This window comes from Lissotriton vulgaris, chromosome 10, assembly GCF_964263255.1.
Source record: "Lissotriton vulgaris chromosome 10, aLisVul1.2, whole genome shotgun sequence".
Taxonomy (NCBI): domain Eukaryota; kingdom Metazoa; phylum Chordata; class Amphibia; order Caudata; family Salamandridae; genus Lissotriton; species Lissotriton vulgaris.
The window spans coordinates 171,692,607-171,719,666 of NC_141698.1; the positions used below are offsets into that span (position 1 = coordinate 171,692,607).

A 27,060-nucleotide genomic window follows, 5' to 3' on the forward strand; every position below is an offset into this window, starting at 1 on the left:
AGTGACTGCAGGTAATGCCTTCCAGTTTTCCTGAATGAAGGAATATGGTCACACAGTTTCTAAAGGTGTTCTTACCATGCCATACAGCTTCCGGCAAGCATGACATCGCAGGAAATATTTTACTCAGTTTGTCGGGAGTCATATCACAATCTTATTGGCAGTTTATTCCAGGGTGAACAGCTGTCCTGTGTCTCGTATAGACACAGCAATTGCAAAAGTGATAGGAGAGTCTTCAGTTTATTGCATATATTAACAGTTCAGGTCAATATTAAGGGATCAGTCTGGAGCTCATATTCACTGCAGTGGTTCCAGAAGCCGCACTACCTTGGTCAGTAAACATCCTTGGACAAGCCTGATAGACTTTCCTTCTCTCTCCAGAGCACACCCTTCATTGTAAGCTTTTGTTTATGCTCTTGCTCTCTGGGCATCTTCCTTTCCCTGTTGAGAGCTGTTTCACCATCATCTATCAGAACTTCAGGGGCCTTAGATCACCCTTGGTCATTGTGACATTATACTTTTTTTACCCTAATTGAAATTGGAGACCACGCAGGAATGTCCTGCAAAATCTCAGGCTCTTCCTTGACAAAGCCTCAGTGACGTTCCTAGCAGTCTCTTTTTGGCCTAGGAGGGCTGCGTGAAGTCCTGTTGTAAATGTATTCGGTCTGGACCAGATCTCTCTGTAGTCTGAATTGGCAGTGAAAGCCTAGGTCCGGTATCGTCAATGTTCCTGGGGCTCCTTAAACGTCTCCACTCATCATACAGTCATCCGTAATGGAGCTAATCCTCAGTCATTAGTGATAGTATTTCAGGAAACACACCTTGTGTAATCCAAAGAAATCAAGGTTCCCTCAGCAATGGGGGCCACAGGAATCAAGGTTTCAGATCCCACACTCCACTTCTGTGCTCTCTGAAGCCCCACATCTATTCCACCCGTATACAGGGAGACAGTGGCCACAAGTGGTGGTGGGGGCCTGCTGTCTAGGACAACACTTTTTCTATATGAAGGGGGTCTTTTATGTGTATAAGCCTTCAGGTCATGATCTTTGACGCGGCACTACTGGACTTGGCCTCATGCTCTCGCCTTCTCTTGTTTAGCTTTATTCACCCCTGAACTCCAAATTCATGCTCAGAGCAAACGTATCATGACCATGGTGCACAGGGAAAGATCTTCCTCTTTGACCCTAACCCCGTCATCTTGTCCTAACACAGAGGCCAAATGCAGAGGGAGAAGCGCACTCGTCTGCCACAGTGAGAATTGGTCACCCTCTCCACTCTGGTTCTGCAGTTATGGTAGGTATAAATAGTTGCTGTCACCTATGTAGTTCCCAGGGGTCCCACCTCCCCCTAGGGTGGTAGTAATGGCTTTGACCCCGAATGAGTACCGTTTCCTCTTTCAGTCTTCTCACCCCACAGCACTTGATGACAAAATGTTTGAGGAATCATCAACACCACCTCCGGTATACACCCCCATTACTGCCCTGCTGGTGGCGCTGTCTTGGTGTTGCGGTAAAGGGGCCTCTTCAACTCTACCCTATTGCTTCCCCGGTTATCCCTGTTGTTGTTTGACTGTTCATACTAATCTGGTTGATTTAGTGATAAAAGTCTGCAGTAAAAACTCGTAATTGTTGACTGGACACGCACATATTGGTTTTATGAATAACATCCAATAATACTGAATTCTAAAGTAAAGATTTCAGTTTAATCCAATCGTCTCTCTCATTGAATGACCCTGGTCCCATATTCAAATAACATAGTTCTCTTTCATTTGCCAAGCCCATAAAAAGCATAACGTTTGAAGATCAAGGCTCCAAAAGGGAACCTGCAAGTATGTTATTCCCCTCTATTTTACTGTGTTGTATTCTGTTTGTATTATTAGCATCCATTACTTGTGTACTACCTGTAAGTATCGAGAAATACATTTAAATCTTTTTAACACTGTATAACTCGATCTGACTCGATTTAGCTGTCAGACATTTCAAGTCACTACCAGCAGACTAAATGATACTGCAGTCATTCCTCCCTGAAATTACTGCAAATATGTAAATGGTTGAGTGGTGAAAAGGGTACTGTAACCTGTATACGTGACATCTTTTATATTCCAGCAGTACTATGCCAGCATATGAATGAGATGCCTTGGCAGAAAGACATTTTTGACTATCTTGAAGTTGCCCAGGAATATTGACAAGAACCAAGCTGTGATTGTTCACTCTCTTTGCTTTGCAGATACTTCATTTTTTCTTGCACTATATTTGCAGATCATCTTGTATTTTGAATATTTCTGAATACTCAGCTTGTTTGTTGTAATGCTGCTCAACTTAAATGACATTAGAACATTGAACTGTAGAGAGCTTCTTTAAATACAATGGAGCAGCAGCAGATTATATTAACATATATAGGCCAGCTGCACTTTACATTTCAATATACTAATAAACAGCCTCTGCCTTTCTCTTTCCCCTGCCGCTTCAAAATACATGGAGTGGGCAGGGGAAAGCGAAAGGCAGAGACTATGCTGCAGGGCACACCGGAGGCTTCCCCCTCCCTCCTACCTAGCTCAGACTCATTGGAGTCTTGGGGTAAGGGAGGGGGATGTTGCTCAGCTCCTGGGTTTCCCTGACTTGGCTGAACTACGAAAAGCAGTTCAGCCAAGCCAGGGAGAACCAGGGGTTGACTTCAGCCCTTAAAGCAGCTGTTGCTGTGAATCTTCAAAAGGTAACAGCAGTGGCCCTCCGCATGGCTGTTGGATATAGAACATTCACAGCAACAGCTGTGAACACAGGCCTCACAGAGCCAGAGAGGATTTCATCCTCCTCGGGCTCCATGAGGCTTTTGGTTTACTAATGAGAACATTCTGCCCTGATGGGGTGGGATGTTCTAATAGCTTTATAGACCGCTGTAGCTGAGCTATACAGCTATCTTGTCTGACCTCTCTAGAACTTTTAAAATGATCAGTGATATTCCCATCCTGGGTGTATCTGACTACAGCAATGGTATTAAGATGTAGGGTCATTAAAACATTTAATGATCGCAGGGTCAGCCCCAAGCTTGCCAAGCAGAGACCACAGTTTGCAGTAGTTCACCCTGTCAAATGCCATGGTAAGATCCTTAGAACCCAAAAAGAGAGATCCAGGTTTAGCTATTGTGTATTTAGAGATTAAAAGGTAGAGGTTGAGGCACTGATCTGTTGTTGGCCTACATATGCAAAACCCATATTGTATCTCCGAAATGAATCGATCTATATCCGCCCAATCAGAGAGCCTTTTTAATAAAACTCGACCTAGAACTTTAACAGTGGCATCAATGAGGGATATGGGGCGATAACAATGAGGGTTATCCCTATTCCCTTTCTTGAAGATCGGAACAATGGTGGCCGTAGAGCACGAGGGTGTCATTACTGCCATTACTGCGATCTTTAAAACCCTGGTTAAAACTAGAGCCAAGATATCTATATTGCTGAGACAAAGGTCCAAAGGGATCCCGTCGGGACCTGGAGCCTTGTTCCGCGACAAACCCCCAATGCCCAACCTCACCTCATCAAAAGTAAAGGTGATAGATCAAGCACTAGAGGGGGGCTTGAGTCCTTAATGTGTTTCTCGCTATATCCATAATTATACACTCCCTCAGAGCGAGCCTTCCATTGTTCTGGAGTGATGTTATGACCTAACCCCAGCTTATCTGGGTCTGAGAAACAGGGACTATTAATAATCCTCTAGAAAAAGGTACAGTCCTTTTTAGGTCTCGCGCTTGCTTTGCAGTGCGCAGCACTACTCACGCAGCGCGAGACCTTTAGTACGGGGTTTTAGCACTGACCTAGGAATCGCACACGCTTGTGCGTGTGCTTTTCCTTTTGTGCTACCCCATTGGCCTTTGCATGCATCTTTTTTTATAAAAGACTACACACAATTGGTGTCTATTAAGCGCTTGGTGCGCGTAATAGACACCATCACTAGAGTATGAGTGCTACTGTAGCGACATTTGCTCAGGTTTTCACGAAGTTCCCATGTCACTACACGCATGTCGGATGTTCTGTTATTGTTCATTCCTCTCGGAAGCAGGCGCTCTGAGCAGCACCAAATTCTAGTCACCTGGGAGCCTGCGCGTGCCCTTTGATCTGTGCTTCCTGGTGCTGTATCTTTTTGCAACCCTGGGTAATATGTACCTATGACAGAAGAGGGGGCCGCCTTCATGTCTGGCTAGGGCCATCTCCTCTTACTTGTAAGTTTAAAATTCCACCTGAGAAAATGTGTCTCTGACACCACATGAATCGTCCATTACTGTGGTGTCTGCTCTAATAAAGACATTCTATTACGTCTTATTTTTCAACTGCAGTGTGTTCTGGACTTGAAGACCCACGCGTCGTTTGTTTTGTAAATAAGGACTTTTCACCCTTGCTGTGTGAGAGGGGCATTTATTGATTGGATGGTGTTTCGTGGACACACACATTTTTGCTACCCTTGTGAGCAAACAAACCCCGAAGTATTTAAAATTGCATACCTTATATGTGTTTAATATAATGAATTTGCAAAATCTCTCTCTCCCCAATATTGCATTCATTTGTGGATTATAGAACATACAATTTTATATGGTCTTTGTGCAATGTCAAACAAGCATTTGCAATGCGATAGGTCTCACATTATTAAAGTTTGAGCTATTGGTGTTGCATTCTTTAGGAATGCCAATAGCTCAAACTTTAATAATGCGAGACCTATTGCATTGCAAATGCTTGTTATCACATGCTTCTGTTAACTCCTCCCAAGATTGTTTCTGTAGCAATCGCTTCTGGTCCTTGATAGCCCCCTTATAATTACTGCGACAGGTTGCCACCCAGGCTCTGCCACGTGGGGTCTGTTTCACTGCCATCTTAAGTTGACGCAAAGCCCGGGAGCACTCACTATCCAACCATCTTTAGTAATCAAAATTTGCCTAGCTTAGTAACGGTAAGTTTCAATTCTAATAAGGACACGGAGGCGAGGATTATGCTTTTCCTTTCTTCGCTTTATTCTACAACATTATTTCCAGCAGCCTTAGAAAAGCCATCAAACATTTTTATCCCAATCAAGGGAAAAAAATCTGTATGTAAAAATAATCAACAAATAAGTCTGCAGCCAGACTACAACAACCATGAGTCCATATGACTATTCCAATATCAGTCCTTCTTTAGTGTCCACGTATCCTAGAAAGACCCCTCACTGTAGTTGTCTTTCCTCGTCCTTCGCGCATACACCTCGGAGTCACTGGTCTCGTTTGGAACCATCATGTCCTAAAATATAAGATACCATGTAAGAGTCTCTGGAAAACTGTGCCACCAACAACAGCAGAATATCCATAAGAAAATGGCAAACCAGCATTAAGCATACCATGCAACCAGTGTAGAAAACAAGGAGTTTACTTACCGCCATACGACCGGGTTTACACCAACTGTGCCGTGGGAGGGATAACCCTTGCCTCCGTGTCCTTAATAGAATTGAAACTTACCGTTACTAAGCTAGGCAAATTTTGATTCTATGTCAGGACCGGAGGCTCTGATTATGCTAGTTCAAAGCTTACTTACAACCAAATGTGCAATATCCACTACCGGTTTGAAATAAAACCATTTAAAAGTGGAATCCGAGGACCAGTCCGCGGCAAGCTAGATCACAGAGAAAAAGCTTTCGAAGCCATTGCCCCCTGGCGGAATGGCAGCAAACTGTTTTGTGTCTATACCCGCTTCTTGCATGACACAACGCACCCACCTAGCAATGGTGGGGGAAGAGATCACCTTGTGCGGTTTCCTTAACCGCTTCAGCGCGGCGCGAATTTTCGTGCTGTGCTAAAGATTCGTAAAACGGGTGTGGTCATGACAGAACGGTTCCATCATCAGCACAGCCCAACCGACTCTGATGATGGAACCGTTCTGTCATAAGCATCGAAGGGGTTAATGCAATAAGGAGTTGTCTTTCGCCCGGAGGGCACAATTTGGAGGTTATATCCTCGTAAACCTTGAGGCAATGCGCACGTGCTTTGGGGACATCGACATAGTTTGGGCACATCGACAAAGGCCGGGTGCAAAATTGTTCTTGAAGCAGATTTTGTTTGACAGCCAATCGTATACGTCCCCCTATTCAGGGAAAAAATGTGTGCAGAAATGTCTAGTGCTCACACATCTGAAACCCTGCAACAAGAAACCAAACACGGCAGCATGGCCAATTTAGCCGAGATTTCCTTCAAGGAAAGATATTTGTTAGGCTGCCAAGACAGAAACAGATTGAGGACCACATTGACATCCCACAAGACTGAGAAGTGCAGCTCAGGGGGTAAGGATACATGAATTCCCCTCAAGAGCCGACAAACAAAAGGATGTTCGCTCAGAGGGTCCGTCCTCCAACTGGAAAACCTCGGGAGCTGATGGTTCAGACGGGTCGCAAACAGATCTATTGAGAAAGGGTCCCAGAGGCCGACCAGCCACTGGAAAACTTGAACATACAGCTTCCACTTATGATGCTAATAACGAAGCTTTGGATAAGGGAGGAGGGTGAATAGGGAGACGGGATGTTTGGAATGATATGTCACGCTTGTGTTGTATTGTGCGATGTGTTGAAACTCAACTCAATAAAATATGTTTTCTAAAGAAAAAAAACTAGCTTTCACTTGCTGGAATCCCGTAAATGCCGGGAATGCCAGTCGGCCACCTGGTTGGCCTGACCCGGCAAATACTCTGCCGTTACGGAAATGTGGTGCTCCAAACAAAAGCTCCATAACTCCTTCGCCAGGTGTTTGATGTAATGCACCATGGAGACATTGTCCATTTTCAGTAGGATGCATGAGCAAACCCTGTCTCTGGTCCAACACTGGACTGCGAACGAACCTGCTAGAAGCTCCAAACTGTTGATGTGTAGCGCTTGCTCATCGAACGACCAATCGCCTCCAGTAGAGAAATTGTCGCAGCGGGCTCCCCACCCCAACCTGCTGGCGTTGCACCCTTTAACAATGTCTGGAGCGGCCTTCAAAATGGCCTTGCCATTCCAGGCGTCCATGTGGGAGAGCCACCACGACATTTCCTCCTTGACCTTGTCTGTCAGAGGAACCATCTGGTCGTACGACAACCCTCTCCTGAGATGATGCGCTTTCAGGCGCTGTAGTGCACGCTAGTGGAGGGGCCCCAGGAAGATTGCCTGGATGGATGAGGAAAGCAGCCCCACCACCCAGGCAATCTGACAGAGGGAAATGTGTCTTTTGGAGATGGTCTACCGCAGCAGATGCCGAATCTTGGCCATCTTCCGAGAGGGGAGACGCAAAGACGTGTGGATAGAGTCCACCACAAATCCTAGGAAGACTATGTTCTGAGTCGGGAGGAAAACTAACTCTTCCCCGTTGATAATGAACCCCAAGCCTTGCAAAAGGGAATCTGTATGCTGCAATTGAAGAGTCAGTCTCTGCGTCCAAATAGACAATCATCCGAATACCCAGGCTCCGCAGGAACTCCACTGCTGGGTGGAGGACCTTTGTGAAGCACCAAGGTGCTGAGGATAGCCCAAACGGAAGGACGGTAAATTCGTAAACCTTCTGTCTCCACTGGAACTGCAAAAAGCGCCGGTCGAGGGGATGGATTGGGACAACCAAGTATGCGTCTTTGAGATCCAACCTCTCCATCCAATCGCCCGGAAGACAAACATCCCGAAGGAAATTGATCCCCTCCATCTTGAAGTGCTGGTACATCGACAACCCATTGAACTCTTTTAGGTTGATGACCCGTCGCCTCTATCAACCAGGAAGATATTGCTCAAAAAACCATGGGGGTGCAGATCTGACCGACAGATTGCCCCTTTGCGTAGGAGCTCGGAAATTTCCTCGTCGACCAGGTGTGCATCGGCCACGGAAAAACTGATGGGATGAGGAAGACCTGCCTGACGGGGTGAATCGTAAAACTTGGGGGCGTGGCGACGGACGCAACCAAGATGGCTTCCTCTGCTTGAAGCTCTGCCGGTCTGGCTTCCAAATGTCCAATTAACAATGATTTAACCAACTCCTGAGACCTGCAATCTTCCTCCATCCTGCAGCAGTCCCCATCTGCAGCCTTCCGGTGCCCGAACGGAGTTTTGCGAGGGTATAAGACGCGAGAACGGCGGAGGGGATCGAGGGCCTCACTGCCCTTTCCCTTGGAAATCCTATCTGTGCCTGGCTGGCCAGTGAGTCTTGCACCTGTGGGGCCCGTGGTACATGCTGCGCTCCCTCGGGGCACCCCCTCTCGCCCGCCTGTCTTTTGCGGGGTTGGGCCGTCCGATGCCCGGTCTCTGGGACACGCTCTCGGCTATCTGGCCTTCTGCGCGGTCCCGGGCCGGGGACTGGAGCTGCGGTCCTCCCTGGTGGGCTGTGGGGTCTGGGACGGGTGCTTTGGGGGCCGCGGTGGGGCGCGGCGGCGGGTCCTGCGGGGGTGAGTGCCTCCCCTGCCCTCTTGCGGCCCCGCCTGTTCTTCATTGCCTCCACCCCAGCCGCAACGCTTTCCTTTTCCGCCAACCCTCCCGCATATGATCCGGCTGCCGGTGCCCGGCTGTCCCGCGGTCCCTACTGCACAACTCTGCTTTCTGGTCTCCCTGGGCCCCCCACCTCGGCCATTTGGCAGATCGTACTGGTGGCTGCCATACGCATGGGGAGACATCAGTGACTGCCCGAGCACTGTTCTGGGGTGAGACTACTGCTCCCCAACGCTGCACCATCTTTGGGACACGAGGCCTTCGTTACATGGGCGGATTTCCGCTCCTGGGCCCTTGGCGCTGCGGCTCTGCGCCCTAGCCGTCTCTTGACCGGATAGAGGACTATTCGCGGGCCTTGGTGTTGACCCTACCTGCATCAACGCGGGGGCTCCCTTTACGCCACTTTGACCACTGGCGTCGTGTGCAAATTCATATGTCTCCGCCACTTTGCCGATCTGCCGCTGCCGGTCATCTCCCGTTTCACACCATGAGGAAGAGAGATCCAAATCAACGTAAGCTCAGCTTCGACAAAGCTTCCCTCCTTACCACTGATGCCCCCCCCTGGCTCCTCCACGGGCGCTGTGGATTCTGTTGACAGGGACGACGCAACTTCTTTGGTCACTGCCATGATGAGTGAGATGAGGGCCGGTTTCAAATCACTAGACAGCCGATTCGACAGCCTCAAGCAAACATTGGCTGACATGGGGTCTAAGGTGCAGGCTCACGACCGACGTTTGGACGTGGTGGAGTCCAGAATCTCGGACATAGAGGACGGAGCATTAAAATTGCTGAAACGTCTAGAACGAGTGGAAAACATCCTCAAAGATTTGGCCATTAAGAACGAGGACCTTGATGCGCATAGTCGACGCAATAACATCCGCATCCTTGGCTTGGCGGAGACGACCTCAACTGGACGCATGGATATCTTCGTGGAAAAGTTACTCATTGTTCTGTTTGGCAGAGAAGTGTTCACGCAGGGGTTTGTGGTGGAGCGAGCCCACAGATCTCTGAGGCCCCGTCCTCGCCTTGGCCTACCTCCGCGCCCCATCATTGCAAGGCTCATGAATTTCCGTGATCGCGATGCTGCTCTTCGGGCAGCGAGCGAGAAGGGTGAGATCCAGTGGCAGGGCAGTACCTTCTCTTTTTTTCTGGATTTCACCTTCATGGTCCAGGAGGCGGGACGTAAGTACAATGGCGTCAAAGCTACCCTGAGGAACCTGGGCCTTAAGTATGGTATGATCTATCCAGCACGACTAGAAGTGTATGTTGCCGGTAGGTTTCGCATTTTCGACACTCCCATGGAGGTGCAGGAGTTTTGCCAGAACTATAAGAAACATGGATCGAGCACAGCTGTCGCTTCTGGGTTGCTTTCTCCTGTGCAGGGCGATTCCCAAAACAGCGTAGAACTCTTCACAGACCCGGGGACTGGCTGCCGATTCATTATTTCATATCCTTTTCCTTTTGCTGTGTTGCTAGATCTTGTACACTCCTTGTGTTTACCTGTGACTTGTCATATAGGTCTGCCTGACCGACGAGGCGTTGCTGCCCCCCATGGCGGATGCCTTTGATTTCTTGATTTTTGTGGGTTTCTTTGGAATTGTTTATTACTTATCCATTTGGTCAGTGTCATGCACATTACGATGTTACGCTAAAGGGATCCAGAGGGGTCGCCTCTTGGGGGTTGACAAGAGGCTCGGTGGCAGGAGGGGGGCGGGTTTTGTTTTTTTTTCTATCATTTATGATTGTTACATTGTTCAATATGCTCTTGGATTGAGAGGGAGTGGCGTACGCTTCAGATTCTCTTTGATTCTGATTTTCGCATGGCCAAGTTAGGCCTTCAGCCCGGGTCTTCCGGGCTTTCACTGATATCCTGGAACGTTCAGGGGCTGAATAATACTAAAAAATGTAAACAAGTTCTCAACTATATCACTAGACACAATGTTGATATCGCTTTTCTGCAGAAGACACATTTGTCCTCTTTGGACTCCTCTCAGGTCGCCAGAAGCTGGGGCGCGCACTATTTTTTTTCTAACTATAGTAGATATTCTAGAGGAGTAGCCATAATTATACACAAATGAGTACCATTTTCTCTTTCCAAGACTACTAATGACAAAGACAGCCGTTTCTTGATAGTCACTGGGACTCTTATGGGACATAAACTTACATTGGTCGGGATCTAGGGCCCCAACGTCGACTCCCCTTCCTTTTTCCATGACCTGCAGGTACACCTTCTCACGCTTGAACCGGGATTGTTGATTATAGGGGGTGACTTTAATTTATTGATGAATCCCACTAGAGACAGTGCGTCCTCTTCCCCCGACACTAAAACTTTATCACGCCCAGTCCTGCTTGACATATGCACACACTTCTCCTTAATTGACATCGAGGAGAGGCTACACCTACATCTTCCTGACTATACCCATCATTCAGGGTTTCACAATACCTGGACCAGAATCGACTACTGGCTCCACTCTCCTGGGGTGGCCGGTTGGGTGGAGAACCTCCTCACTCTCGCTCGCACACTGTCGGACCACTCCCCAATAGTTCTTAAATTAAAAGTCCCCAGATGGGTGGATATGAGAGACAGTGGCGATTTCCCGGGAAGACACTATCTGACCCCGTCTTTACAGAGGAAATCCGACAGGCCATTGAGGAATATTTCGACTTCAACACCGGGCCGGTAGATTCCTAGGCGGTTTTGTGGGAGGGGTTCAAAGCGAACATTCGTGGTGTTTGCATTGCTAAACATGTTGGTGTGTTGATGGATATTCGTTCCACACTGTCCCGTGTTGAAAAAGTCATTGCTGCGCTAGATAGGGAACTTTTATTGAATCCCTCCGGTGAGAGGCAAGCCAGACGTTTGTCATTAATGATGGAGTTTAGAGACTAAGCAGACAGGGAACTGAAATTTCTTACCAAACAATTCGTGGCACGGCAGTATGGGGAGGGCGACAGGCCCAGCCGATTACTGGCGCAACTGCTTCGCCCCCCCTTATAACTCATCTTACATCACAGAAATTGTGGGTCCACAGGGTGATCTTCTTCACTCCACGCCCGATATTTGCAACACCTTCCTGTCCTATAACAAAATGTTATATACATCCACGCTAACGGGTGACCTGAGTGATCAGGGTGACTACCTCATCGAGATCGCCATGGTCTATCTGGAAAAACACATGCAAGAATTTCTAGCTGCGCCCATCACTCAAGATAGCATAACCGAAGCTATTGATGCGTTAAGGGGTTCTTCGGCGCCAGGACTAGACAGCTTTTCTGCTGAGTTTTACAAGGCCTACAAAGAGGCCGTATTCCCGCGATTAGTGGAAGTATATGCAGAGGCACTTGAGACGGGCTGCCTGCCTCCCACGTTCAGAGAGGCGGTCATTATCCTTCTTCTCAAGCCGGGCAGAGACTCCAAACTATGCAGCTCATAAAGACCTCTCTCTTTATTAAACCTAGACTAAGATTCTGGCTAAAGTTATCGCCATCCGGCTTTCCTTGCTGATGGAGTCTATCATATCCCCGGCACAGTCTGGTTTTGTGCCACATCGCTCCACCTCTTTGAACATGAGGACCCTGTTTGCGGTTCTGCATCGAATAGACCCCTCCACTCCGGCTGCCGCGATCCTTCTTGACGCTGAGAAAGCGTTTGACTCATTGGGGTGGCCCTTCTTCCTGTCCATCATGAGACGCATGGGCATGCCAGAGTGCTCTGTCTCCACGGTGTCACTATTATATACTGCACCTACGGCCAGACTGCACCTTAATGGCACTATTACTGAGCAGTTTTCCTTATCACGAGGCACACGTCGGGGATGCCCTCTATCCCCACTACTTTTCATCCTGGCGATGGATCCTCTGGTCCGTCATTTTCAAGGAAAGCATCTACACTGGGGGCTCCAGGTCCGTACTGATCCTCTCCTGATTTCTCTGTATGCGGACGACACGATCTTATATGTCAGAATGCCTCACATTAATCTTGAACCACTTATATTGGAAATAACTCGCTTTGGCAAATACTCTGGTCTTCGCATCAATTGGCACAAATCAGTGATTTTTCCACTTACCCCTAGCACTTCCGCATGGAATTACCCTTTCCCCCTTGAGTGGAGTCACGATTCAGTCAAATATTTGAGTTTTCATATCCATCTGGATACCGCCGCCATCATTAGACTAAATTATGGTGGTGCGGTTAGTTTACTAGAGAGCCAGATTGAGAGGTGGACTCGCCTCCCTCTATCTATGGCTGGGCGAATTGCCATAATTAAAATGGTTGTACTCCCTCGCTTTCTTTATCTTTTTAATAATATCCCGATACCTCTCACCAAAGTTTTTTTCCCAATTGCGCTCATTGTTGCTGCGCTTAGTCTTGGGAGACAAAATCCATGAGTCACCTGGCGTGTTCTGACTCTCCCATATGAACGTGGTGGATTCGGCGTTTCCGATTTTTATCTTTATTTTTTGTTTGCACAGTGTTCCTACGCGTATTCCTGGTTCCACCCAGATGCTTGCATTTTGTATTTGAAACCCGAAGCGGATTTGGTCCTTCCTGGACTTGTCTCTACTGTTCTTTCTAGAGGCTTCCCACCGGACCCGCAGGACATACAGACTGTCTCGTCAACCTGCTGGGCCTGGGATAGGCTGCTCAGACTTCTTGGCCTGGACCAGTTGTATTCACCGGCCCTTCCTTTGCCCAATACTTCTTGGTTTTCGATCACCGGGGAATTGGTAGTAAAAAATACATTGGCTAAATTCCACATTCATACCATTGGCGACCTCTTTCCTGAGGGTCACGCTTTTTCTACATGCTCGTTCATGGACACCTTTGTTTTGACTAGATTACAATCCAGGTTACGAGCTTCGTTCCCTACATTTCCATTGGCTCCTGACTCTACTCCCCCGCTTGCGCTCCTCATCCAACACACATCGGGGGCACACATGGTTTCTAAATTATACAAATTGTGCAGTGTCTCAATCCCCACTTTGGACGCTAAAGTTCGAGCCGAGTGGGAGGGGGATCTGGGGAAACCCATATCAGACGTTCAATGGGAACAGTGGACCTGTCCCCTTCTGCATGGTTATTGGTCTCAGGTACACCGTACTTTCAGTGACATTTTATGCATAAACCTGGTTCCCACCCCAGAAATTGTGTTTCTGGGCTATGTCTCCAACTTCCCACGCACTGTTCGAAAGCTTGCCGCATTGGGATTCTTGCTGGCAAAGAGGGAAATTGCATTACTATGGTGTGATAGACGGCCACCGAGATTGAAGTTGTGGCGCGGGAGCTTGGCTTTTTGCAATACTAACTGTGTGGAGTACTCTACACAGGTCCCCAGTTCTACAAGACCTACTGATATTTGGGGGCCGTACCGCGCCTACATTGCCAAGATCACTGCTGACCGTCAGTCTCAAATAGAAAGTCAAACATTTCCTGAGGGGAATGGCTGAAGTGCTGTGCAATTGTAAAAATATGCATCTGTTTTTTTATGCACTCAATTTTTTTGCCCCTTGAGGATTCTCTTCGTGGAGGCCTGATTGTAATGTTATCACATGCAAGATGTAATATCAATGTGGTTATATATGTCCCCTTTTTTTATTGCTCCCTTTTTTTCTTTGTTTTTCTTTTCCTTCTTCCCTTTCTGAGCCTTATGCCCCGCATGTCCCTCCAATTGTAAAATTCACTGTTTGTCAGTTGCCCGAACGACACACCATATATTACTTTGTGTTTTGTATGCGCACTCTCCTTTCTAGACGTTATTTATTCGCTATATGTAACAAGAGATACATCATTGTTTGATTATTTGGAAAATGAAAAATAAAGTTTAAAAAAAAATCGTAAAACTTGATGTGAAAACCCCAAATGGTCTGCAAGACCCAAGCATTGTTTATGACTGCTCTCCAGGCCTCTTGGAAGGCCGCCAGCCGACCCCCAATATGTACTTGAGAAGGAGCAATGAGACTTATCGCTGGGCGCAGGTCCGCCTGCGTTGTTCTTGAAGCCACCTCGGCCACTGAATCTTTGCCCTCTGGTCTGGTAAAAATTGGTATTATTGGCGGTAGTGTTACTGTCCCCGCCCGGAGCCTTGTACCCTGCCGGGATTGTGCTGTCGCCACAGCCGGTCACGCAGCTCCTGCCACGATCGGGCCCATTGGAAAAACAGGACTGGAACACCCATTTGATGTTGGTCTGGGCCTTATACAAACTAGTGAAGGTGGCCACGAATTTTCCTCGTTCCTTTACAAATGGGTCTTCGAAGAGCCCCCCTTGCGCCATTGCCCATGCCTCTGAGGACGCCAAGTCGCCCAGCTTGGGGTCCAACTTGATTAAGAGTGAGTGTCTCCGCTCAGTTGAAAGGGCACATTTGGCGTTACCTAGAAAGATAATTGCCCGCTGGGCCCAATTCGAAAGAACGTCGGAGGAGATGGTGGACCCTGTCACTTTTGCCGCCTCCGCCATATCCAACATTTTTGTCATTGGCCGTACCACATCTAGGAGCTTATCCTGACAGGAACGCCAGGAGCGGTCTATACCTTTATGGGGGTCTTTCATATATTTTGCCAAGAAGGTGGCCATCTTGGAGTCAAGCTCCGGTGTATAGGCCACCTTCCCGTCCAAGGTTGGACGAGGACACTCGACCCTCGAACACCCCCTGGCATCTTTCTCCAAGGGTTTGGGGAGGCGACCCGCCACATATGTAGCCACTTTGTGCCCAGGCCGCCGACCAAGGATGAACAATCTCATCCGGATCTAGCATGCCCGAGGAATCCTGTAGTAACTTGGCGGCATAACTGGCTGGTCGCCAAGACCGCGAAGCCCCGTCTTCATCATCCGTATCCGCTGGCGAACCTCCATCAGGCGATGGAGAATCCGGGACAACGGATCCCGCAGGGGTCAGGGCCTGGGGGGGCTCAGGTGGTGGGACGGATTCTTTGCGAGAAACACGCTCTTAAGGCGGTCAAAAGTGTCGCTATCCATCCCCTGTGATTCCCCCGGGCCCTCCTCCATGCAACCCTTCTTCGGCACTGAGGGACCCTCCCCCTGGGGTAGGATAGGCACTGGCCTCAGTGAGTCTAAGTGGGAGTCTGCCAACTTGGTGCATTTCACTGTAATGCAGTGAGATAGATGCTCCTCCATAGGCCCCACTACATCATTCACACAATTAAATATAGACTCATCCACAGCCTCGAAAAACTGGTTATCCAGAGGTAAGTACTGGATCTGCTCCTCCTCATAAAACTCCTCATGACTCATTGTTCAAAACTATGCAAATTACAACAATTAACTATAGCAAGGTATCACTCTGGCTGTGGGAAACCGTTTCCCCCGTCAGCTGGAAGGGGAACTGCCAACTGGGAAAAATATCCGTTTTATTCAGCCTGAAAATATTTTAGGACAGAAGGGAAAACCCTGTTATAGAGGCTGCACCCATCTCAAGCGCACTGGCCCTCAGGGAACTGACAGGGCCCAACCTCCACCCTGCGTGCTAAATGCTCACGGAGCACAGTGCCAAAAATAAACCTGCCCACAGGCGATTGATGCGGCAGCACCGCAATACAGACCCCCACTGGGGCATGCAATGTTAATTTAGGGAAGATACGGACCCCCAGGGGGGCGTTCAGGTGTGGCGGCAAGGGGACAAGGCTCTCCGGACCATCCGTTTCGCCGTGAGTCTGAGACGCGCTGCTGGACCAACGAGCCACAAGAGCTCCCCCTAGCGGTTCAAATAGGAGACCGTAATCAAAGGAACGGCCGCAAAAGGAGTGAAAGCACTCCCGTGACCGGAGGGAACCTGTAATGGAAACAAAGCTTAAAGATTCCCGAAGGCGATTCCGGGTCCTGCTCACAGCGGAAATAGAGACCAACCGACATACACATGAAATTTAAGCACAACAACACGCAAAGTTAATGAGAAAAAAAGGTGACTTATCTGTGGCTGCAAAGCAGCGAAGAAAGAGGAGGGACAACTACAGTGAGAGGGCTTTCTAAGATATGTGGACACTAAAGAAGAACTGATACTGGAATAGTCCTATGGACTCATGGGTGTTGTAGTCTGGCTGCAGACTTATTTGTTGATTGTTTTTTTCATACAGATTGTTTTTCCCTAGATTGGGATAAAAATGTTTGATGGCTTTTCTAAGGCTGCTGGAAATAATGTTGTAGAATAAAGCGAAGAAAGGAAAAGCATAATCAAAGGCTCCGGTCTTGACATAGAATCCGCTCAAGCGGTAGCTACCGGGACTATTAATAAACTGGCAACTGATTTCATATATGGTTTCTTCTCCAGAGGCTAATAAGTCTAAACCCTTTAAAATCTCCTGTTGTCTCGAACTAAAAAGAGAATGGTTAAAAACAGTGATATCCAACTGTGACCACCTGGCTGCCTCCCTTGGTTAGTTGTGGAAAAGGGACCCACATTCACCCTACGAGGTACAGTCTGGTTTCACGGCACTTCAAGCACCAGATTCAGAGAATTGTGATCACTAAATGGACTATGTTGAATATTAAAAGAGAATATAAACTGCATCAAAAGAAAAGAAACCAGAACAAAATCAATAATTGTCGGAGAACCCCTGCCTTTATAGACCGGCAACGAAGGGGACTCAGGACAAGTCGCACCCAAATCTAGGGTATATGTTAGACCATAAGTGTGTAGGAGAGCATTCAGTTCCTGTCCTTCTAGGGAGTGCTCCATGTGCAATCCATCCCTAATCATAAGTGTAGTCCAATCTTGTGTATCAAATACGAAGTCTGAACATCAGTGGCAATTAAAATCTCCTAATAAAATTAGATGCGCCTGCAGAAAACCTTCACTCTGCATCGACTCAAGTCGACCACGTAACTCTAAGAGGCTTGAGGGCCCAAGAGTCTTTCGTTTTGCGTTATAAAAATGATTTAAGGTAAAACAAAGTGATTTACCAACCGCAAATATCATACCTTGTGCAAGGTTGGAATCCCAATTTAAGTACTTCACGGATCCACAGATCCTGAGATCTATAAAAACAATGAGGTCACCCCTTGCTCTTCCCGTTCTTGAGCCCTCTGCTGGACAGAAAAAGGTTTTGTAACCCTCAAGAATAATCTTGTTTATCAGTCTCCCATGTCTTCTGAAGACAAAGGATGTTATAAGATCTAATAAAATTGAGCCATCTATCATCCACACATTTTGCAGTTAAGCCCGCACATTCCAGGAAATTATATCTAATTCCCCCCCCACCCCACCCCCCACCCCCTACTCTGGTTATAATTAAAAGGTGGCATAATTGATCCCAACTTTGGGCTGCTTGTCCCTGTCCTGCTCGATTCCAAACTACTTGTAGAACTACAGTCAGGGCCTGCATTTTCACTCAACTGTATCTCCCTGATTACCAGTCTTTGTGACGGTGATTCCCCAGGCACAACCGTGGCTTTACTATTCCCCTCACACTCTTGCAGTCAGTCTGGGTCATTAAGATCCCTCAGGGGCGCATAGGGATTAGGCATTTTCTGTATTCCCCTGAGGAAAGCAGGGGTTCCCTCCTGGGTTAAGGGTGATTGCTGGTTGTAGTGTTGTAGAGGGGCCTATAAAAAAAAAAGCCATGAGGTAATTGGTTAATACCGGATTCAAAATAGAGACTGGTCACAAGATTTTTCAAGCTAAATCAGGGAATCTAAATGTGACTATCACACTATCTCCCTAAAATGTTTTCCTCGAGCGTCCTAACCCCATACCCTCCTAGCCATCAAGATGTACCTATGGTCATCTGTTTTAAATCTGTCATGATTACTTAACCAGTGTGTTACTTTTTTGATCAATTGGACAGTTGATTCTTCTCTTTAGTCGATAACTCGATTAGTACTCCAGTAATTTTTTTGTTTTAAAGGAGCCCAGAGCTCTACCCCTTAGGTCGATATTTGTAGTTCTTTTACCTTTCTTGACAGTGTCTGCCTTCTTGTTCGTTCGCTGCAGCCTTTTAGGTGCAGGGCCCCCTCACCTCCCGTGTATATTACCTGGACGATGGCAGTAATCACCTTCCTCTTGATGTTAGAACCATGAGTATGGTTGCTGGGGCTAGGGATAGAGGCCTCTGAAACCATCAGAACTGCCTCCTGGGCTCCATCTGGGAATTTTTGATTGACCATGTCTGCAAGTTCGCCACATGGAGGGAAAATGGGGCCAACCTACTCCAGGAAAGCCTCCTCCAGCCCTATCTATTTCTTTTGAAATGGCCTCCACTGCTTTCGCCTGGAAAGAGTCAATGGTCGTGTGTTTCATGCCAGCTGGAGAACTCATGTGGGCTGCTTTTCTCTTCCCCATTGTGCTCTAGTTTGCAAGGACCTCCAAATATCAAGAGGCACAACAGGGACTAAACCTCCCGCAATTATCAAGTGACTGATGCTCAGTGTGAGTGCCTCATCCGCACACTACTGATCGCATAGCACCAGAGCGGCTAACCATGCCCTTCCATGATTAAAAACTGGTTACCTGGGAATGGCTGCCTTCACCACAAGGACCAGGAAGCCAAGGGATTAGGCCTAGCCTGGCCTCGGTCGCTAAAGGGCAGATGGGCCCTCCCTGCACCGCCTGGGCGCACCTGCGCTGCGGGAGCCCCTAACTGCTGAAGAAGCTCCTCCAGGCACGTATGTGACGCCACTTCCATGCGGCAAAAGCTGCAAGCGTTCCTGGGGCTTGGAGTGTCCTGCCCCTCCTCCGAAAACAGGCTTCCTGTGCTGCGGGAGCTCCCAACTGCTGAAGAAGCTCCTCCAGGCACGTGTGTGACGCCAACTCTGTGCGTCAGAAGCTGTGAGTGTTGCTGGGGCTTGGAGTGTCCTGGAATGTAATAACATGCCTTTTTGTGATTGCACTTACTATTCCTAGTGTCCTCATCACTAACTGCCCATAGTTGTAGTATCCAGAGTGCTTCCACTCTGCTTATGCACACATGCAAACTTCTCTGTTACCTTCCCTGGCACAAATTGTATACCATGGAACTGCACTTTATAATCACTGTGGTCCTTACAGCGCATTTTATAGTGTATTGCAAGAGGATGGTATGGGTCATTATTATGAATAACCCTAATATGTTCCTCTGTTCTGTCCTTCACTGCCCTAATGATACTTCCAATATAGATTTTTTTCAGCAACATATCACATACTTATTCTGACAAGATATGTATTTTCATGCAATACGTGTCTTTGGAGATACATTGAAAACTTTTGCCCTTGTGGGAACCCTTTATTTAGCCTATTTAATCAGCTTCTTCCCGCTATGGTGATGGCATAGCTGGGGCTGAACATATTACAAATTGTTTTGCCTTTCTCATATGTGATACTGGCAGGTCTGATAATGCTCTTAATAATGGAGTAGTCTTATTGTTAATAGCCACCAATGTCTGTTGAGGATGTGGCTCAACCAGCACCACTACCAAAGGTGGTTATTAAACATAATGACCTCTCTGTCTGCTTCTTTTTCCTTTTTTGTCTTACTGTTAATGAGTCGGGAGAGAATGTGACCTAACGTCTAGGGCGGTCGACCCTGGAGCTGGGGAACTGGGTTGGAGCCTCTGCAGGGACGCTCAACATTCTGTGTTTCTGGGCAAATCACGTAATCTACCGCGCCTAAAAAAGATTAATATGTCCATATGTAAAGTAACTGGTGCGCATGTAAAGCCCTCATGTAAAGATACTTTTGGGTCTAGTTTGCGCTATATAAAACTCCAGATAAAAATAGTGTGGGTCTCTGTCTATGGTCTTCACTCTCTTGATGGCTGTCCTGATCGGGTCTTCTTCATATTCATGTTGTTCTAATCTCAGTTCCATGTCCTGTATATTCTTATTAAATTCATCATCCTCACTACAGTTCCTGCGTGCCCTTATCATTTCACCCTTGGGTAATGATTTTAATTATGTCCTAAGATGTGAGCTTTTCGTATGTAATATGGCTTGCCTGAAGTTTTCTTGCTAAACATTCTACTCTCTATCCTTTCCCCCCCTTAATTTACAGTTCCACATCCAAGAATGTGATATCACTAGTACTAGAAGTGTAGTAAAGCGCCTATTTTAGGCACCCCGGTTTAAGTCAGCATGAAATTCATATAATTCTTCTGTAGTGCCAGTTATAACATCAAAATGTCATCTATCGCCCCAAGTAATACATTTTATCTACCCATGTATGCTTGCATGGGCTCCAGACCCGCTCAGTCTCAAACCAGCCCATAAAAAGGTTGGCATAAGAGGGAGTGAATCTGAAGCCTATCACTGTGCCTCGCAGCTGCCTGTACCAAGAGCCATCACAAGGAAAAACATTGTTCATGAGGATATAAGCTGTCATAGTAAATAGTGGCTCATAATGAGCTAAGAAGTTAAATTGTCTTTTATTTAGATAGTGTTCCAGTGCATGTAGTCCCAATTCACGTTAAATGTTTGTATATAAGGAGAAAACACCTAAAATTACCAGTAAAATGCCATCAACCCATGCAACATCCTTTATCACAATTCATGCATTTTGAGTGTCTTTAATATATGATTCTGAATTTCTAACAAAGAGCTATAAAAAGGTACATAATGTGGCATCTTAGTACAACCAGGATACAGCCTGGTAAACAACATGGTTCTGTTTAGTGACATTTCGGTTTTGCTACAGAGATGCAAATGGGATATGAGTGTGTAAATTAGGTTTAGATAGGCTTATGTTGATGTGCCCATTGGGACAGATAAGTGGAATTTGGGTTTGTGAGCTTATTATACGTTTTGTGTGGATGAGTTATTCCAGAGTTTTGTTCATGTAGTCAAAGGGGTTAGAAGATTTACAAAATTACTTTGTAAGAAGATGATTGTTATATTATACAACTATTTTAGAACTTTGTTACACATTGAATAATGATTGCCCGAAAGATGGCTGGACCGCAATGAAGACCAACTTGGAGGGTCACAATACTGTATATGACTTCCCACATATTTTTGTTACTTGATATTAAATGTATGGAAACATGACACATCTGTTTTTTTTTGTAAGCGGTGATGTCATTCGATTAGATTCCTCTTCTTTGCACTTTGGATAGATAGATTTGGGGTACGTGTAACCCACTTGTGGTGCCGGGGTTACGGTTAGACGGATATGAATAATTGAGGTGTCTCCTGATATTGAATTTGCAGTCCTGATGAGTCAATGGTCCGATACTTGTCATGCTGAAACACGCGTTGGCTGCTTGTGCTAGTTTGACATGCTACAAGGATAAAATAAAAGATGTATTTCGGAATACACATGGTTGACTCTCTTCATTAAAGAGTGTAGGCTCTCCATGATTTAGTCTGGGTCAATTCCCGGGCTTTGGAAGGTGCAAGTACAGCCGCCTTAACCAGTTTGCCCTGCACCAAGCGCTTGATAAGAGGATTTTTGTAACAATTTGTACTTACGACACATTCCTAAGGCGAGGACCAACAGTTCCCTTGCCACTCACTTTCTTGAAAGATTGAATATGAGATTTAACAAGTTACTCTTAAAGGATTAGGCTCTACTGACTATTGTGACTTTAAAGGGAATGTCTCCAACTTATTACAATCGTATTGAAGCTTTACAATATTTCTTATTAAATATTAATATTAATTAGCACTTCTATAGAAAATACAGTGCTCTTGTATTTGGATGTGTATACTGTATTCATATCAATCAGCCAAATCTGTGACATTTCGGTCTCTTTTAGGTTCTCCAGCAGGCCAAGGAAGAGATCCCTGAATCCGCCATTAGTATAGTTCAGTTCTCCACAGACGCTGACGGTGTTGAAAGTGCCCTCATGCAGCAAGTTCATGCAAAGGTAACGCAATTAAGTTACTTCAAATTGTTTAGAAATGTTCAAATTAACTCAATTTCTGTAACTCCCCAACAGAGAATGTATCCTACCCATTGAGGTTGAGGGCATTTGAACTTGAAAGTGTCTGGTCTACTGGGCAAAATAAACTATGCATATGCTGACAACAGGCGCATTTTTCTCCAAACTCAGATTAAATTCACATTCTGGGAAGTGCACATTAGCAGTTTTGGTTGGCTGAGTGATGGGGATATTAAATGACAAATATTTGGTTGGTGCAGAGGAACAGGAGCCATGTAGTGTGTAGCATTTTCCATTTAATTTTGTTTATTTCATTATATGATATGATTGATGTTACTTTGGAGGCTGTAGTTTCAAGCCATGTTATTAATTTAGTGAAGTGTTACAATAGCATCTGGAATCACAGCTAAAATTCAATGATTGTTTCCGCATTGTTTTTTTTTATAACCAGGATACCACAGTTGCCTACTAACAGCCCTATTGTTTGTGCCATTTATTAAGCCCTTCTTTATGATGTTAAAACAAAATACACAAGATGTATTGTTCTTCTCAAAGTGGTGTTTGATAAAACATCAACTTTATGCAAATTATTATGTATTACTTCTCCAAGAGGAGTCAGAAGAAGCATCAGAATTGTCTTGATTTCCTTTCCTCTTTTCAAGCTCATTTAAAAAAAAAAAGGAAAAAACACTTGGAGAAAACCATGGTTATTTTCTGGGAAGGCTCAATATGGTTTGTAAAAGTAAACCATGATTGATACTTAGGTGTAATTATCACAGACAAATATTAAGTCCTCTGATTCTATTAGCTATACAAATATTTAAAGCAGTGGGAAAGAAAGGTTTCAGCATGTAAAGGTCCAGTGCTTATCAGAGGAACTAGTTTCATATGTATAAAGTTATAGTATTATAACTTGAATTCGTTTTTGACTTTCAGCCAGCCCATCACTCTACCTCAACTTTATATAACTAGATTATTAGTGATGCTCAAGAAATGTGTCTGCGATAAAGGTAACCGTTAATATTTGTATAGGATATTATGCTAACTTAGCACTATCAAGAATACAATTACTATCACTCTTTAGAGACTTTCATTTTGGAGCCATGCCCTTGATGATCAATGAATCCCACCCTCACCAAGTTCTGCTTGAAGTGTTAGAGTGTAGGCAGTCCTTTGAAATTCAGCATCTTCACCCTTTTTAAGAATGTCAGATTAAAGAAATTCTATTCTTAATGTTCTGAAAAAGATAGTTACATTATTGTGCCTTTCTGTACTAGGTTTGGAATCTTTTACTGGACCTCGTTATCAATCTGAAGCAATTGAAATTGGGTTGGCAAATTGTCCCTGGAAGCCAAGCTTCTTGAGTGTGTCCATAACTAGTGAAAGGGCTTGCTACTTCTAGGTTTATTTTGAAAACCACCTCCTCTCCAATGACCTTTGGTCATTACTTTTCTTTAAGACAGTTTCATAATATTCAGCAATTTTAAAGCTTCTACATGCAGCAATATAATTTACTCTCTATATTTATATTTACCTAAAGTTGTACCCCTCGTTATTTTTTTGAAACATTTTCTTATGTTATCTATACTACTATTATAAAGAGAGAACTTGCACCTTTTGGCAAGGTAAACTCGGGAACCACAGCGCCAATCTACACACCTGATACATCTATGAAAATGTCAGGGTGTGTAGATGGACATAGGCGACATTAAATTAAAAAAAAACGTAAATTAAAAAATTAAAATTTGTAAATAAAGTAGTCCCCTAAAACAAGCGCCGGCCACGACGTAACGCTGATCGCGACCTACACGTAATGTAATGACGATATGCGGGGAGGAGCGGTGACTTGCGGCGAGGAGTGGACTTGCGGCGAGGAGTGGCAGCTCAGGTATGACGATATGCGGGGAGGAGCGGTGACTTGCGGCGACTTGCGGGGAGGAGTGGCGGCTCAGGTAAGGAAAAGGCAGGCGAGAGGCAGGCGGCGGGCGGGAGGCGTGAGGCGGTAGGCGGTATGACCAATGTCGCGGCGGGCGGGAGGCTGAAGGCTCAAGGCGGGAGGCGGTATGGCCAATGTCGCCAATGTCGGGGCGGGAGGGATGCAGTCTGGGCAATGTCAGGGGGGGCTGCACAGAGGCTAAAAATGCTGCCCACCGCCCCCTTCTGCCCCGGGCACAGCCGGGGCGGGCTGCTAGTTAATCATACATATATGGATTTAGACTGGAGAAAATATATAAATTTTGTAACACAGGAGGCCGATAAATTCTGGTCTGTTGATAAGCTAAAGTTCCGTAGCATTGCTGCAGAGTAATACAATTCAATATGGTGGAACTACAATCTGGAAAAACAACAAGAAAGTAGCCTGGTCCCAAATCGATGCTTGTGTGCCATGTAGAGCCTAGAACCTAGAATCCATTAGTAACACTTAAGTGAAAACACTGAGCTAGAAAAAAATCCCATCAGCCCACCCATTTGGTGGAGTGTCGTCACGTGGGAAATGTATCATGAATCCAGATCTTAGTCAAGGCATCCAATGTTGGTGCAAAAAGATGGATTCTGTAGATATAATCTTAGCCCACAGTGTTTCACTGGTGATGCCAATGGAGTGCAGTGCAGGTGAAAAAAGTGCAAGTGAATATAAAATTGACTCAAAGAACCAAAAATGAATTTATTGGGTATGGTGCTAGGGTCAAGATTAAAACAACAGAGCCCAATAGTTTTAAATAATAACTATATCGGGGCGTGATGTGGTGGGGTCGACATGTTTCAGCTAGATGGACAATTGGTCCTAGCTTTCTTCAGGACCTAGTGAATACTGCGACTGCAAATGAAAAGTGAATTACAGAAAATAGTGAACTTGTACACTTTGTAATGGATAAATCCTACCAGTCACTCTGAGCCCAGATGTATACTAGTGGCAATCCAATAATGCGGTCTTTCCCAGCTTTTTGTGGGATTAAGCCTCACCTCACCCGGCACCCACTCGGGAAGAAGGAGGCCCCGCTCTCTCCGTCGGTACCTCAGCTCCTACGTCCGAGTGGAACACAAGCATCGATTTGGGACCAGGCTACTTTCTTGTTGTTTTTCTAGTTGATATAAGGGCCTAAGTTGCCCTGGTCGTTAAAAATGCCCTTCTTGACCCTCCCACTGTATTTTTTCAGGAACTACAATCTGACCTTTTCTTTAGCTTGACTACACTTCAGTCTGTAAGTTGTACCTGCCCACAGGAGGAATTTATGTAAGACTGGATTTCATACTACATTTGTATAGTAGAAACAATGTGATTTGAACATGGAGCACAAATGTAACCCTCCGTAGAACAAGTATTTGAATACGGTTTGCCCTATGAGTGTAAAGTATAGTCTACCCTACTTTAGGAGTCATTCTTAATCTTGACAAAGTCTTGCTACTCCAGTTTAATAACTGATGTGTGTTTCAGTATGTCTTTAATGAGATTTCATGTATCATAGATATCCTATTTTATTGAATTCTAGATTAAAATGTTTGTGTTCTCAGGACTGCTTACAGGTAGACATTCTGTATGTTTAGTGTTTGGGGAATGTGCATTTGCATAATTGTTTGTAACTTTTTCTCTGCAGTGAAATATTTTCCTATGTGAAGAAATGCCTTCCCAACATCCAGAATTACTTAGGTGTACAGTTTGGGATTGGAAAGGCTGTTGGGCAAGTTTGTGAATTATAATGTTAGAACTTTGTTGGGGTCCCCAGCATTTGCAATGACTTTACCCCAACCCTTCTTTGAAAACTCAAATTTTTCTTCCTCTGTACTATTAAAGGGGAGTCCTGGTGATAGATTTCACAATGCCTTTCAAAACTATAGCGGCGTCCTCAAATAAACACTCTATAATGCCTATTGTTAGTGTTTGTTAGCAGTGCTAGCCTGTGCAAAGGGAACTGCTTTTTACTACACAGGTTGATCCTTTAACTTGTAACAGTTCAAAATCTGACTACTCAGTGAGATTTTCTTTCATTGCAAGTGTCACCTGTGCTTTAAAATATCTGCATGTTAGTTAGAAAGTACCTCTGGTTGCATGTTCACCCCCATCTTTTGTGGATTGATGCTGTTGGCTTTTTGACTCTGTGCACTGGCACACTGCTAATTCGGATCCCAGTGCATGTGCTCTGACCCCTAAAACATATTGAAATAGGCTAAAACCATAATGGGTATATTTAACTTTCCTATAAGGCCATAGTATATGGTACCTAAAGTCACCCATGACATGGAAAGTTAAATGTTACTTATGGACGACTGTACTACTCTGCCATCCTCTAGCGTGACAAGACACACAAGACTCCAGGCCTGCCACTGTAACCTGGCTGCTGCAGTTTCAAAACTGCTACCTGACCTGTCAAAGTGAACCCTTTTGACAGGAGAAAGCCTCCCTTTTAAATAATAATGTCACCCTTATGGAAGCCATATAGCCCACAAAGCAGGGTGCATGCTATTAAAAAAAGAGAAATGCAGAAATTTAAAATTAAAATGTCCTTACATCGACCTGCATTAAAAAGGAGTTTTCACTGCAGGAAAGCTGGCTGGCGTATATAGGAACACTGTACAGCAATATTGAATAACAATTCTCCTATCTTGGGCTAAGGACCAGCTAGAAAAATGATTAAAGAACTGGTTTTAATATTTATTAAAATTGTAACTCAATGGTGAAGTCAGATTTTTAATAAAAACTAAAGAAAAGGGGCTTTTTCGAAAGTTATCTTTTCCCTTCCTGAAGCGTCATTAAGATAGAGGCTAACTTACTGTTAACTAGCTGACGAGGGGTGCCGCTCGCTCAGA

The 27,060-nt window shown here is 45.5% G+C and overlaps 1 protein-coding gene across 3 annotated transcripts in view; it reads left to right on the top strand.

The window, feature by feature from the left end:
- REXO5 (RNA exonuclease 5) overlaps positions 1 to 27,060 on the top strand; it is a 437,194-nt gene that overhangs the window by 282,732 nt on the left and 127,402 nt on the right. For all 3 annotated transcript variants that reach the window (XM_086940804.1, XM_086940806.1, XM_086940805.1), the window contains exon 14: positions 22,129 to 22,239. In XM_086940804.1, coding sequence (XP_086796930.1) covers positions 22,129 to 22,239 — 111 coding nt within the window. The remainder of the gene's footprint in view (positions 1 to 22,128; positions 22,240 to 27,060) is intronic.